General features: G+C 44.2%; 1 protein-coding gene across 5 annotated transcripts in view; it reads right to left on the reverse strand.

Annotated features, from left to right (window-relative positions):
- Positions 1–875: 875 nt before the first annotated feature.
- Positions 876–16,435, reverse strand: part of LOC116988349 (glutathione hydrolase 1 proenzyme-like) — a 43,218-nt gene continuing 27,658 nt past the window's right edge. For 3 of the 5 annotated variants that reach the window (XM_033044978.1, XM_033044976.1, XM_033044977.1), the window contains 6 exons: positions 13,870–14,006; positions 11,942–12,123; positions 9,907–10,031; positions 6,883–7,007; positions 3,029–3,157; positions 876–1,339 (listed from right to left, as the gene is read on the reverse strand). In XM_033044978.1, coding sequence (XP_032900869.1) covers positions 1,175–1,339; positions 3,029–3,157; positions 6,883–7,007; positions 9,907–10,031; positions 11,942–12,123; positions 13,870–14,006 — 863 coding nt within the window. In that variant the 3' untranslated portion in view covers positions 876–1,174. The remainder of the gene's footprint in view (positions 1,340–3,028; positions 3,158–6,882; positions 7,008–9,906; positions 10,032–11,941; positions 12,124–13,869; positions 14,007–16,435) is intronic. The other 2 variants (XM_033044973.1, XM_033044974.1) reach the window with 2 other exon arrangements.

Consider the following 16,435-nt stretch of genomic DNA (forward strand, 5'->3'; position numbering starts at 1 on the left):
TGTCAGTTATATTTACTAACTCTGATTGGAGGACATTGGGACCCTCAGCAAAGCCATGTAATAGCTATAGAAAATCTAAGTGAAATGTTAAGCACATTCAGCTTACTAATCAAAACCTATATCTGATTTCAATCTCATAAGGTTTCCTTATGAGCATTAATTATTCCCATCTAAGTATGAAATAGTCACATGTTGAGCACTCCTCAATGTATTTTGTTACTATGGCCTTGTTTATGCATACTGTGGGTACATTTTCCAACATATTGCTCCCATTGATGCAAGAAACATTTGAAGAATTTGTCATATTAGGGGCGACACGATGGTGCAGCAGTATAGTTGCTGCCTCACAGCGCCAGAGACCCAGGTTCGATTCCACCCAGTGCTTCTCTGTACAGAGTTTGTACGTTTTCCCCGTGACCTGCGTGGGTTTTCCCCGAGATCTTCGGTTTCGTCCCACACTTCAAAGACGTACAGGATTGTAGGTTAATTAGCTTGGTATAATTGTAAAGTGTTCCTAGTGTGTGTAGGATAGCGTTAGTGTGCGGGGATCGCTGGCCCGGCTGGGTTGTGGTGGGCCAAAGGGCCTGTTTCTGTGCTGTATCTCTAAATTAATCTAATCTAAAAAGTTATAAATGATAGTTTGGAAAAGCTTGAGCAGCGCACAAGCAAATCTACCCACAATAGTCGAGAATCTTTGTTGAGATTCATTGCACCCCATCTTTGTAGTCCTGAGCTTCATAATGCCCCTGTCCCACTTAGGAAACCTGAACGGAAACCTCTGGAGACTTTGCGCCCCACCCAAGGTTTCCGTGCGGTTCCCGGAGGTTGCAGTGTGGTTGCCGGAGGTTGCAGATAGGAGAAGCAGGTAGGGAGACTGACAAAAACCTCCGGGAATCTCCGGGGACCACACGGAAACCTTGGGTGGGGCACAAAGTCTCCAGAGGTTTCCGTTCAGGTTTCCTAAGTGGGACAGGGGCATAACTCTCTGGGTGGATTACAGCATGAGACATTCTAGCTTTCAACAAAATGGTTTGGTTTGGTTCACAATGTTAAGGTCTCCTGCGAGCCACGAAGTGGTGATAATTCACAGCTAAAAATCTTACTCATATTGGCCAAAATATTCTACAATAATTCACACAATGATGAGTAGGAGTTGAAAAGGCCCCTGAATGACTCAGTATCCAGCAGGGCAGCCACCTTTCCGTATAGCATCTGAAACAGCGTGCCAAACTCCCCCTTCCTTGACAATAGCCTGCACTACTGAAGGCATATCGGCAAAATCCGTGATGTGCATCTTCTTCTTCAGGTCAATCTCCATTTCCTCGCGAAACTGACGGAGCTGGAGAAGTCAAAGGCAGAAAGTGGGAGTTGACTAATCACCAGAAAGTTCAATCGATTCATGTAATTTTCAGTACCAAGAATATTTTTTTCAATACTGTGAGAAACTAGGGACAGGTTCAAGATATTTGGTGCACGCAAGGCGTAAATATACATGGACATTTTAAAGCAGAAAAACGGATAAAACAAAAACAAGATGAAGTCTTCAAAAGGGAACTGCAGATGCTGGAATATCGAAGGTACACAAAATTGCTGGGGAAACTCAGCGGGTGCAGCAGCATCTATGGAGCGAAGGAAATAGGCGACGTTTCGGGCCGAAACGTCGCCTATTTCCTTCGCTCCATAGATGCTGCTGCACCCGCTGAGTTTCCCCAGCAATTTTGTGTACTAACAAGATGAAGTCGGCAGTTTTATCATTTCAGACAGTCAGAAATTGCACAGTCATATAGCATGGAAATAAGTCCTTTGGTCCAACTTTGACCATGCCAACCAAGATTCCCCAATTAACCTAGTCCTTTTTGCCCATGCTGCCTCATATCCCTCCAATCCTCTCCTATCCATGCACCTGTCCAAATGTCTGTATACCCACCTCAACCACTTCCTCTGGCAGCTCGTTCCATTTGCCCACGGCCCTCTGTGTGAAAAATTGCTCCTCGAGTCCCTTTTAAATCTTTCCCTCTCACCTTAAACCTATGCCATCTTGTTCTCGATTCCCCGACCCTGGGAAAAAAGACTGTACATTCACCCTATCAACCGCCCTCATCATTTCTCACGAGGCATGGATTACATCATGAGATATTCTAGCTTTCAACAAAATGGTTTGGTTTGGCTTGCAATGTTAAGTTCTTCAGCAAGCCATGTAATGGTGATATTTCACAGCTACAAATCAGTTATAATTTATAAATGATAATTTGTCACATAAATTATATCATTTATAATTCAACTCAAAATAATCATGGTAATAGACAATTTGATAACATTGGTAATTTTAGGAAGTAAATGTTTATGAGGCACTAGACACTGGAGTATTCATAGAAACATAGAAAATAGGTGCAGGAGGAGGCCATTCGGCCCTTCGAGCCTGCACCGCCATTCAATATGATCATGGCTGATCATCCAACTCAGTATCCTGTACCTGCCTTCTTTCCATACCCCCTGATCCCTTTAGCCACAAGGGCCACATCTAACTCCCTCTTAAATATAGCCAATGAACTGGCCTCAACTACCTTCTGTGGCAGAGAATTCCAGAGATTCACCACTCTCTGTGTGAAAAATGTTTTCCTCATCTCGGCCCTAAAAGATTTCCCCCTTATCCTTAAACTGTGACCCCTTGTTCTGGACTTCCCCAACATCAGGAACAATCTTCCTGCATCTAGCCTGTCCAACCCCTTAAGAATTTTGTAAGTTTCTATAAGATCCCCCCACAATCTTCTAAATTCTAGTGAGTACAAGCCGAGTCTATCCAGTCTTTCTTCATATGAAAGTCCTGACATCCCAGGAATCAGTCTGGTGAACCTATGGATGAATTGTCTTCCAATGGCACATTTAAATATCCTACATTCCTATACTGCCATGTGGTCATCAAGAATTATTTTATTTAGGCACAAAACATTTTGAACAGAATTATAACAACACACATCTGATGCAGATTAATGGCTCATAATGTTTTATTTTAAGGAACTTTACCAACCTCTTCTGCATTTCGTTCTAGTTGCTCAGGCTCAAATTGAACAAAGTTTGGCAGTAGTTGGTGATGGATTCTTGGCCTGTTCACAGCCTTACAAGCATCATCGCCAAACCATAGTGCATGGATAATAACCTAATGAAACAAGAAAAAAGGTGTCAGTTATTGAGTACGAGCCCTGTTCCATTATTTGCCAATTTTATTAAAAGGCCAATTTAAAAGACCAATACAGACAAGTGGCCCAAAGGGCAGCGTTTTACGACTCCAACATCTAGTTTTGTTTATTGTCACATATACCGAGGTCCAGTGAAAAGGTTTTGTTGCGTGCTAACCAGTCAGCAGAAAGACAATACATGATTACAATCGAGCCGTTTACAGTGTATAGATACATGATAAGGGAGTAACGTTTAGTGCAAGGTGAAGCAAAGTCCGATCAAGGATAGTCCGAGGGTCATCAATGAGGTGGGGTCAAGGAAAGTGCGTTCACGTTGCCGCCCTGTTTCCACTAATCTTTCCACCACCACGCACAAGAAGCGACAAGACAGACACCATTGTATGCGGATGCTGAGAAGCGTGTTCAGCTCTAGCCGAGCAAGTTCTAATCCTGTGTGTGGACTCGACAAGGAGAAGATCAATGAGGTAAATAGTAGTTCAGCACTGCTCCCTGGTTGTGGTAGGATGAGCCAGTTGCGTGAAAACAACTGGAAAGAAATTGTCCCTGGATCTGGAGGTGTGCGTTTTTACACTTTTTCCTGACGGGAGAGGAGAGAAGAGGGAGTGGCCTGGATGCAACTTGCCCTTGATAAAAGGGAGGTTGGTTTGTGTGATGGTCTGGGCTGCACGATTCGCTGCAATTTCTTGCATTCTTAGATGGAGCTGTTCCCAAACCAAGCTGTAATGCGTCCAGATAAAATCCTTTCTCTGGTGCATCTGTAGAAGTTGGTGAGAGTTGTAGGGGACATGCCGAACTTCCTACGCCTTCTAAGGAAGTAGAGGTGTCGGTGTGCTTTCTTGGTCATTGCTTCGATATGGGTGGTCCAGGAGAAGTTGTTGGTGATATTGAATCCTAGGAATTTCTACTTCGGCACCGTCAATGCAAACTGGCGTACGTGTCTTTCCTGAAGTCGATCACTATCTCATTTGTCTTGCTGACATTAAGAGAAAGGATGTTGTCTTGACAAACCCCCCCTTACCTGCGTTAACCTGTTACTTGCCTGGCTTTGTCCTGCCGCTCCTCTCTTCCAGCTTTCTCCAACCCACCCCCCTCCCCCCCCACTGCCCGAAACAACTCAATCGGTCTGACGGAGGGTCCTGACCTGAAACGTCACCTATCGATGTTCTCCAGAGACGCTACCTGATCTGTTGAGTTACCTCAACACTTTGTGCCTTTATTTTGTTAACTAGCAAAACCACATGCTCAGAAAATACTAATTTCAAAATCATATCCATTCAACAGGTCCACTGCTCATGAAACCAATAGCAATTCTTTCATCTTCCACGAATGCATTACATCTTCCGAGCTGAATCGATCCAGTCGGTCAGAATGAAATCGGGTAATTGCTCAGCGAGGGTGCCTGTTGTTTGTCTGCCATCCTTGTAAAAGTAACAAACAATTACTCCCACATCCCTATTCTTTCCTCATCAACTTGCAACATATTTTCTTGTCATGTATTTTCAATTTTCTTCTAATAGTTCCTATTGATTTTGACTTTTTCACACAGTGCATTCCAGGTCACCATGTCTCACTGGAGTTAAAACATAAAATCCTCACTTGTTTTGATTCTTTGATAAACTCTTTTTATCGGATCAAGTGAATTAAATAATTTTCTTTGGTGAAAAAGGACCACTATCTGTATGCGACTTCAGTTTAAATAATTGTATATTAAAATATCATCTCCACAATTTCACCTCCAACTTAATGTGCCACCTGTCTTCACATTGCGTATAATTATTCCATATCAAACCTCAATCAGGAACCAGGTTGTTTTGGATCAGGCTCAACCTCAGTAATCTGATCTGGCCCTCCCCACACGAGACAAGTGATTGGATCTGAACTGCCACAGGGGCATGGGGATGGTAGTGCAGAAACAGGCCCTGTAACGCACGCAGTGGAGACTAACACTAGGCACTGAGCCAACAAAGCTGTCAAAGCTCTGGGTGAATTTAATCATTAAAAGCATTCAAATATTAAAACTTACAATCATAACACATAAAACACTGATAAAACATTTTAAAAGCACTCAACTCGAGCATGGTAATTTGAATTAAAAATAACAACATTCTCCTTTGCTTCCTGAACTGCAGGCCTAGAATTCCTCTTGAAGGCAACATAGTTTTGGATCCTACGCCAGGACAGACCAAAGATCCTATAGCAAGCAAGATAGACCACTCCTTCTAAATGTAATGAGCTGACGTGCGGTACGCAACGGAGCGGAACGTGGGCCTTTTTTCCATCCATTTCAGTAACCCGACCCGACCCGCAGTGTAATCAACGTTGCGGGGGAACAGTTTGTGTTAATAAATTATAATACTGAAAATGAGGAGAAGATTTTTACCAAATAACTTTTATTTTTACGAGGATGTTTCCGTAACCGGCTTCCGTCTCCGCACGAGTATCTTTGCTCCGCTACGGGATCTTTGGTGCGGAGACGGAAGCCGGTTACGGAAATGGGGCCGAAAATTACCCATGACCGTACTACGTCTTTTTCGTCGAGTGATCTATCTTGCTTGCTATAGGATCTCTGGGTCAGACTGGCATGGGGTCCAACTGACCATGACTCTGACCGCTCTAGGCCTCTGGACCACGTGGGTGACCTGGTGACACATTCAGCCCCCAGATCCACCTGCAAGTTCCAGGCTTGCAGCACACCACAATGATTCAAACTGCCCTTCCTGTCTCCCACCAATGTGTGAATCTCCCCCCCAGGACTGCCGCCTTACTTTAGATTTAGCTGCACCATCACACCCTTGTGATGGAGAACAAACGTACCTGTAGTCCATTGGCAGGCAGTGACTGGCAGGCACACAATGAATGGTAAGTGACTAATGGTGGGTGGGTGATGAAACAGGGTAAGACAAGCAGTGGGACCCACCCAGGCAGTGGACACTATGTTGTGGATGACACGAGGAGCCATAGACTATGCAAGACAGCCGAAGGCTTACAGTGTTGGGCTCATTTTGTCTTTCTGCGGTGGGAGTGATTCAGGCAATCCTTTTCCTTTATAAAGTACAAGCATGTGATTAATTCACTGCAACTCCACACTTCTTTGTAAGTGCAATGGTGCAGCAAGTAGAACTCCTGCCTCACAGTTCCAACAAGTTGCATTCATTGCTGACCAGGAGTATTGTCCGTGTGGAGTTGGCACATTTCTTCCCTGATCACAATGGTTTTCCGCTGGAGCCTCTGGTTTCAAAAGACAATAGACAACGAGTGTAGGAGTAGGCCATTCGGCCCTTCGAGCCAGCACCGCCATTCAATGTGATCATGGCTGTGATCATTCACCCCACAGTCCAAAGACATGGTGAATTGCTAAGTTAATTGGCCAGGCAAAAATTGTCCCTGGAGATTAAAAATAAATTGGGGAGAATTGATGGGATTGTCGGGAAATAGGGAAACATCTGTTGTAGGGGGATTGAGGAAGAATTGGGAATGCTCAGTGACCAGGTGAAGACTTGATGGGCCAAAATGGCCACCTATGTGGTAAGGAGATATCATTTTTCAGTGTTTTTGGTCAATTAAATGAACAGGTTGATGTTGAAGACTTCACAGTGTGATATCCTTGGAAGTGAGAAGGAATTTGTGCGAAACTAATTAACGTCTTATCTTTGGTCATCCACCATCCATTATGTAATCCCATGACCTCATCACGTACCAGAGCAGTTGCTGTGATGATCCTCGAGCTACCCGAAGCTCCCACTACCATTTTCACATTTTTATCTTTGTCGCGTATAATTGCGGGAGACATAGCGGAGAACGGTCTTCTGCCTAATGGAGAGATATCAACACCGTTACTTCAGTTGCTAATTAATTGCTAATTTATTCTACTCTCATTGCTTGGGGTTATAAATAATTACTGGATAAAATGGAGCAAATTGCACTGATAATTATTGTTCGGGGACTAACTACATCTCCATCAGGGTTATTTGCTGCCCTTTCATCTCCAGATGTTGGGCACCAAAATATTTTTTTTTCACACGCCAGAGATTATTCTAAGAGGAAAAAAAATAGTTCGAAAATAGGAATTAACTCACTGAAGATGCAAATCAATGTTGCAGGTCAGGACATTCTTGCCATAGAGGGAGTACAGAGAAGGTTCACCAGACTGATTCCTGGGATGTCAGGACTTTCATATGAAGAAAGACTGGATAGACTCGGCTTGTACTCGCTAGAATTTAGAAGATTGAGGGGGGATCTTATAGAAACTTACAAAATTCTTAAGGGGTTGGACAGGCTAGATGCAGGAAGATTGTTCCCGATGTTGGGGAAGTCCAGAACAAGGGGTCACAGTTTAAGGATAAGGGGGAAATCTTTTAGGACCGAGATGAGAAAAACATTTTTCACACAGAGTGGTGAATCTGTGGAATTCTCTGGCACAGAAGGTAGTTGAGGCCAGTTCATTGGCTATATTTAAGAGGGAGTTAGATGTGGCCCTTGTGGCTAAGGGGATCAGGGGGTATGGAGAGAAGGCAGGTACAGGATACTGAGTTGGATGACCGGCCATGATCATATCGAATGGCGGTGCAGGCTCGAAGGGCCGAATGTCCTACTCCTGCACCTATTTTCTATGTTTCTAGGAGTGAGAAGAAACAGGAAATATTGTCAGTTTGCTGCTGTGTATCGGGGTGAGGGAAGAACGGAGGCTGGAGTTTATCGGTGGACCCAGGTACAGAGTGGACGATGGGTGGGCAAAACCAGGTGGGGGAGGAGGATGGGACAACAGGTGATAATGGCCGGCGCACCCGGTGAAAGATTTATCCATCAGTGCAAAGGTTTGGAGGTGGAAAAAAGAATCAATGAAAAAACTTTTGTTTCTAAGACGCGGGTCATGTAGGCAGGATGCGCACTGTCATTTTGATGCTGCAAGAGTTATCCACAGTGCTAATGGAACTAAGTTCTACAGCAGCAAACGCTCGGGCGCGTTCCTGAACCACAGATACGTGAATGTTCCCAAGCAATGTGCGATTTCATTAGCGAGAAGGAAATTACATTCTATCACGTCTGGATTTCATGACACAATTAGAATGAGGCACTGCAATTGGTTTAAAATGATCTCACAATAAAACTGTGTGAGAAAGAACTGCAGATGCTGGAAAAATGGAAGGTAGACAAAAATGCTGGAGAAACTCAGCGGGTGAGGCAGCATCTATGGAGCAAAGGAAGAGGTGATGTCTCGGGTCCACTCACAATAAAACTGGGTATTTATTTAGCCAAATTATCTCTTCTGTGGTTCCTCTCTTCAAAAAGCACACACAACACACGCACGCACGCACGCACGCGCACACACACACGCACACACACGCGCACACACGCGCACACACATATATTAATGCCTATTTTGATTCCCATCTACCCTTGTAGATTACACTCACACATTTGGGACAATTTAACCTACTAGCGTCCATGCATTTAGGATGGGGGAGGACACCAGAGCACCGAGAGGAAACCCATACAGTCACAGGGAAAACGTGCAAACTCTATACAGACAGCATTGAGGTCAAGCTTGAACCTGGGTCTCTGACACAGAGAGACCGCACCTGTATTAGCTCCACCACTGTCTGCCATTGTCAGGCTCTACATAGTAAACCCTCATCTCTACTTTTGTCATGTTAAACACTTGGCTCCACTCCTTCAAGTGGCCACGCCTACCCTCAACGCCAATGTCTTTAGTTTCCTTTATAGAGAGGACATCCTTCACCGAAGGCAATAACTCTCAATCTAACAACAGACACAGAACAATACAGTGTGGAAACAGGACTTCAGCCCAACTAGCCCATTCTGACCAAGGGATTGGATGCCTACTTGAGCTGGTCCCATTTGTCTGCATCGGGCCTATATATCTCTAAATCTTTCCCATCCATGCACTTGTCCAAATGTCTTTTAAGCATTGTAATTGTACCTGCCTCAAGTACTTCCTCTGGCGACCTTTCCGTATATCTGTAGACATACACGTATGACAAACGTTGCCCCTAAGCCCCTTTAAGTTTTCCCCTCTCACGTTAAATCTAAACTAATTAGTTTTAGACTCCTTTACCCTAAGAAAAAGACTGTGGCCATTTACCTTGCCTATGCTCCTCATTTAGAGATTTGATATATCTCTATAAAGTTAGCCCTCAGTTCAGTCCACTGCAGGGAAGAAAGCTATGTCTAGTTTAGTTTATTGTCACATGTATTGAGGTACAGTGAAAAGCTTTTGTTGTGTGCTAACCAGTCAGTGGAAAGACGGTACATGATTACAATCAAACTATCATCCTGTGAATCTTTATCTGCTCACTATCCTGCCTAATGACAGCATCACTATGGATGAGAGTCAGGGGAGAGGGAAACGAGACATACAGAGAGATATAGAACAAATGAATGAAAGATATACAAAGAAATAAACGATGTTAGAGGAGAGGCCATTATTAGCTGTGGGTCGGGTGAGGATGATATTAAGACTCAATAAGACGATTTTGAAGCTAGTATGACGACTTGGGTGGGGGAGGGATGGAGAGAGAGGGTTACTTGAAATTAAAGAAATCAGCATCACTATAGTTAGGTGGCCTGAACTGCACTCAATACTAACAAGTGTGGTCTCACCAATGTACAGTCGCAACACAAAATCTCACCCGTGCCGTGTACAGTTGTAACATAATATTTAAACAGTATATTAAAACAATGATTGTACCTGGTTGAACATAGTTTTGAGAACACGGTGGCAGACTGTTCTTTCCGTTATTATGTAGGGAGAAGTCTGCCATCTGGTTGTTGAATATTATCCCAGTCCCATTGGAACGGACAAATGACCCAAAGCTGCAAGTGCAAAAACCAGAATGAGAGGGACGCTGGCACTGAGAACGGCAACAGTAAATCTCATTTAGAGCGACAAGAGAGTGCTGACAGAGTGTATCTCATTTAGAGCATGGAGCTCAATAAATGGATTCAATAAAATCTCCTTGAAAAAATATCTGGAACAAAGTGACTGAACATTTCGCTCAGGCATGACCCAGTGTAAACAGTTTTCTCTATTTCCATACGCGGGGTTTACGTAATTATAAAATAGTTAATAGCAATCGCTTAAAAAAACAGAATAAATAAAACAATCTTCCCATTAAAAGACATTTGAACAGGCACTTGGAAAGGATAGGTTAAGAAGAATATGGGCCGGTGAGACTAGTGTAGATGGGGTGTGTTGGTCGGCATGGGCATGTTGGGCCGAAGGGCCTGCTCCACACTCTATGAATCTATGTAAACAATTGAGTAATCTCACAATGTAAACTTCTCCTGCAGCCCGGGCCTCTTAGATTGGGCCAAGCCGCGACTTTGTTTGACAACTTCCCAAATGGTTTTGGTAGATGCATGATGTTCGCACTGGCCAACGTTCTTACAGCTGTAACTCCTGTCTGGCACCGCACACCTCCAATGGAAATCCTGGGATCAGAGATGAACGCCCAGAGTGATGGCTGGGGAAAGCCAGCAAAGAACAGAAGAATAACCTCGGGGGCCAACATTGGACGGGATCAAACACAAACACATCTTCACCATACAGTAAGGATAGTTAAACCACCACCATTTGCAACTTCCAACTACAATGTCACAAACGCATACTAGTCATGCTTTCATAGAAACATAAAACATAGAAAATAGGTGCAGGAGTAGGCCATTCGGCCCTTTGAGCCAGCACCGCCATTCAATGTGATCATGGCTGATCATCCCCTATCAATAACCCATGCCTGCCTTCTCCCCATATCCCTTGACTCCACCAGCCCCAAGAGCTCTATCTAACTCTCTCTTAAATCCACCCAGTGACTTGGCCTCCACTGCCCTCTGTGGCAGTGAATACAGCTTCTCCATGAAATCATATCATGCATAAGGATGTAATTTCCTAAAACCTGCTAAAAAAAACACATAATTGGTGGCAAACATAGTCAGCAATCAATTTTCAGGTTAAGTTTTATTATGCAACTCATACAACAATAGGGTGGCACGGTGGCGCAGCGGTAGAGTTGCTGCCTTACAGCGCTGGCGACCCCGGGTTCAATCCTGACTACGGGTACTTGTGTGTACGGAGTTTGTACGCTCTCCCCGTGATCTGTGTGGGTTTTAATGGATGGGATTTATATAGCGCCTTTCTAATACTCAAGGCGCTTTACATCGCATTATTCATTCACTCCTCAGTCACACTCGGTGGTGGTAAGCTACTTCTGTAGCCACAGCTGCCCTGGGGCAGACTGACGGAAGCGTGGCTGCCAATCTGCGCCTACGGCCCCTCCGACCACCACCAATCACTCACACACATTCACACACATTCACACACAGGCAAAGGTGGGTGAAGTGTCTTGCCCAAGGACACAACGACAGTATGCACTCCAAGCGGGATTCGAACCGGCTACCTTCCGGTTGCCAGCCGAACACTTAGCCCATTTTGCCATCTGTCGCCTCTAAGATGTTTTCTCTGAGATCTTCGGTTTCCTCCCACACGCCAAATACGTACAGGTGTGTAGGTTAGTTGGCTTGCTACAAATGTAAAATGCAAATGTGTGTGCAGGGGTAGTGTTAATGTGCGGGGATCGATGGTCAGGATCGAACCTGGGTCTCCGGCGCTGCAAGCGCTGTAAGGCAGCAACTCTACCGCTGCCGTTTACTAGATTCAGTTTTATTTTCAACTGACCTATTTCAGTGCAGCTATAACACTATTCAATAATAAACAGATAAATACTCACCGCCCGTTGATGGTGCTGGTAACAGACACTGCGCTACCATCTTTCGCAACCACTGAGAGATGGGATGTTCCACTCTGTCCTGGTAAAAAGCATTTGATCCCATAATCATCAATTCCTTCACTGGTGTTACTGTCGTTGATCCTCTCTCTAATTTCATTTGCTTTTGAAATCATCTCCATCGCCTGTGTGTTTTTTTTAAATGACAAAAATGAGTTAAAACAGCGCGCAGTGTGGAGAAAAATGACAATAAATAGCACCTGCTGATGTAAACATCATTGTAGAATTAATATCCTCATAAATCCAGGTGAGAACATGCCTCAGATTTCTAAAATGACCAGTCAAAGTTTCCAAAGCACATTTTTTAAAAAATGAAGCAATCCTTTCATTTCATGGTGATTTTTTTTTTCTTGTGTGGAAATTTACAATATATTTCCAATCTGAAAGCTTTGCTCACTTAGTCACACGGCCCTTCATCCCAACGTGTCCATGTCTACTAAGATTCCCATCAGAGCTAGTTTGCCCAGCGAGTACAGGCCCACGATAGACTCGGCTTGTTCTCGCTAGAATTTAGAAGATTGAGGGGGGATCTTATAGAAACGTACAAAATTCCTAAGGGGTTGGACAGGCTAGATTGTTCCCGATGTTGGGGAAGTCCAGAACAAGGGGTCACAGTTTAAGGATAAGGGGGAAATCTTTTAGGGCCGAGATGAGAAAAACTTTTTTCACAGAGAGAGTGGTGAATCTCTGGAATTCTCAGCCACAGAAGGTAGTTGAAGCCAGTTCATTGGCTATATTTAAGAGGGAGTTAGATGTGGCCCTTGTGGCTAAAGGGATCAGGGGGTATGGAGAGAAGGCAGGTACAGGATACTGAGTTAGATGATCAGCCATGATCATATTGAATGGCGGCGCAGGCTCGAAGGGCCGAATGGCCTACTCCTGCACCTATTTTTCTATGTTTCTATGAACCATACCCCACCAAACCTTTCCTATCCTATCTGTGCACCACTACCCACCCACTCACACACTACCCACTCATCAGCCACCTCCTTTCTCAGCCAAGCTGAAGTCTTCATCATGCAGTCGTAACAATTACCTTAGAACCTACTGTACCAGAGTGGAAGCAATTCCTGATCTAAATGTCTTTTAAATGTTGTACTGTACCTGCCTCAACCATTTCCTCTAGCAGCTTGTTCCGTTTAATACTTGATACCCATTGAGCCTAGAATTTGGACATTAGCTTTAAGTCAGATCAACTTTGTGAGCAGATTCCTATATTACATTACTTGGTGGAACTGGCTGGGTACTCAATTGAAACAGGAACAATTTGCATGAATAAAACACCTTTTCTTTAGCTGATGATCAGGCAAAATGGAGAAAGGGCATTCAGGGTGATACTAAGAATCTGAACCCCAAATAATGTAATGGTAGCACATAGAAGCCCAGTGTAGGAGATGGAAGGAGCACACATCCTCACACATTCATCAGGCACCTCCTGCCTCAGCGAAGTTGAAATCTTCATTACGCTATCATATCAATGACCTTAGAATGGGGGTTCCCAACCTTTTTCATCCCGTTTACCCCAGGCAACTATAATATTTCACTTATTTATGAACGACTAATGATGAACAGATATACCAGTCAATCAATGGTAGTCAGTCAATGAGAAAAAATATGTACAAATCCAGAATCAACAAATTTACCCCCTGGGTTGGTGAAACTTACCCCCTGGGGGGGGTAAATTTACCCCAGGTTGGGACCCCTTGCCTTAGAACCTACGGTACCAGTGTGGAAGCGATCCCACGATGATGAGGACGGAATACAATTGCAAGGTGACACGTTTCCACATGCAGTTTCCATTGTAATTACTGGCCATGGGATTTATAAATGACATTGTAAACAGCAAGGGCATGCAGGTGAATTCCTCTTACCTTCCTGTGGTCATTGGATGTTGGATAATCCAACTTGCTTCTTTCTGCGAATGCAAATTTGAAGGCTTCGATAATTCTGTGGTATGTTAGAGCTCTCTGTTCTTGAGTGGATATGCTCTTTCTGGAAAATTTATATCCTAAAAGCAGAAACACATCAGAGTCTCACTATGTAGTGGATGAGACCAGGCAAACCAACTCTTCAGAGGATTTGTGTGTGTGGCACAGTGGCGCAGCGGTAGAGTTGCTGCCTCACGGCGCTAGGGACCTGGGTTAAATCCTGACTGTGGGCGCTCGCTGTACAGAGTTTGTATGTTCTCTGTGGCAGCGTGCGTTTTCTCTGGGTGCTGCAGTTTCCTCCCACATTCCAAAAACATGCAGGTTCTTTGGTTAAAGGTGGAGAAGGTCTTAAGAAAGGTCTTGACCCGAAACGTCACCTATTCCTTTTCTCCAGAGATGCTGACTGGCCCGCTGAGTTACTCCAGCATGTTGTATCTATCTTAGGTCTCTGTAGGTTCATTGGCTTTTGTAAAGCCAAAGTCCCCTAGTGTGGAGACAATTTGCAGAAGCCAATTAACCCACAAACCTGCACGTCTTTGGGATGTGGGAGGAAACCGGAGCACTTGGAGAAAACCCACGTGGTCACGGGGAGAACGTACAAACTCCGTACAGACACCACCAACAGTCGGGATCAAACCCGAGCCTCTGGTGCTGAAAGGAAGCAACTCTACCGCTGCACCAATGTACTGCACCATCTTCTGACCCAGTCCAATCTTCTGATCAAACAAAACTAAACTAATCTGCCAGCTATGGGACCTTGTCATGTGCAAAATGATTGTCCTGTTTATCTACTAACATTGATACAACTTGAAATCAGTACGTGTGGCTCCATGAGACTATAAGAGAAGTGCCAAGGTGCGATGTAATGCAGGTATTCCTGCCCCTTTCCACTTTTGCAATGAAAACAAAATCATTATTCAGTAACCATCCATTTGATGGTCATGTTTTCAACCAAGCCTTCATTTTAAACACTGTCAGAGCTTTATTAAAGGACAACAAACAAAGTAACATTTATTGTCACATACACCAATTGGTGTAGTGAAATTTGAGTTGCAAAAAAGGCAAAGGGGATCTGAACCAGTTTTTTCAAATAGTTTGTTCAAGAAGGAACTGCAGATGCTGGAAAATCGAAGGTACACAAAAAAGCTGGAGAAACTCAGCGGGTGCAGCAGCATCTATGGAGCGAAGGAAATAGGCAACGTTTCGGGCCGAAACCCCAAATAGTTAATGGTTCAACATAATAGCTCTTATTCAAACAGAAACCACTGTATCTGAATAAAGAAGCACTCTGAACGTGCTGTTCCTGTATTAATTTTCTTGCTAATTTGCAGCTTCAGTAAGTTTTCTCTGCCAACATTTCAAGATTTCTGTTATACGATTTAGTTTAGTTTAGTTTAATTTAGAGATACACATAGAAACAGGCACTTTGACCCACCGGGCCCATGCCGACCAGCGATGTGATGTAATAGCTTTCAATTAATACAGTGATCAATTGGTCTTATCTCTGACAATGTGACACAAGAATTCATTCAGAATGAGTTTTGAGTCAATTCCAAACGCGTGCATTCCACTCAAATCTGCATGGCCTACTTCAACTCCCAACCCTCATTTAAATGCACAATTCTTTCTGGGTGTTAAGTCAGTGCAAAGCAAAATACTTTCAGTCACTTCCAGAATTAGGCAATCCCACTGGAATTCTGTATTCAGACAAAAGATATATGTTAAAAACAACCGTGTCCTTCTCACCCTCTTAGAAATGCCACAGGTTCAAACATGCTGGATGAGATAGTGACCTAGGCTGATCCAATATAGAAGAGTACAGCACAGGAACAGATCCATCCGCCCAAATGTCCATATCAAACATGATGCCAGGTTAAAGTAATCTCATCTGCCTGCATGTGATCCATAAATCTACATTTCCTGCATATCCATATACCCATCTAAAAGCTTCTTAAATGCCACTATAGAGCCATACAGCATGGAAACTGACCCTTCGGCCCAACTTGCCCACACTGGCCAGCATGTCCCAGCTGCACTCGTCCCACCTGCCTGCGTTTGGCCTATATCCCTCCAAACCTGTCCTAACCATGTACCTGTCTAACTGTTTTTAAACGTTGGGATAGTCCCTGCCTCAGCTACTTCCTCTGGCAGCTTGTTCCAAACACCCACCACCCTTTTGGGTGAAAAAGTTACCTTTTAGATTCCTTTTAAATCTTCCCCTTCACCTTAAACCTATGGATCTGGCCCTCGATTCCTCTACTCCGGGCAAGAACTACTATCCTAATGCCCCTGTCCCACTTAGGAAACCTGAACGGAAACCTCTGGAGACTTTGCGCCCCACCCAAGGTTTCCGTGCAGTTCCCTGAGGTTGCAGGTAGTGGAAGCAGGTTGGGAGACTGACAAAAACCTCCGGGAACCGCACGGAAACCTTGGGTGGGGCGCAAAGTCTCCAGAGGTTTCCGTTCAGGTTTCCTAAGTGGGACAGGGCCATAAGTCTCCACCACAACTC

This window comes from Amblyraja radiata, chromosome 27 (assembly GCF_010909765.2).
Source record: "Amblyraja radiata isolate CabotCenter1 chromosome 27, sAmbRad1.1.pri, whole genome shotgun sequence".
Lineage (NCBI taxonomy): Eukaryota > Metazoa > Chordata > Chondrichthyes > Rajiformes > Rajidae > Amblyraja > Amblyraja radiata.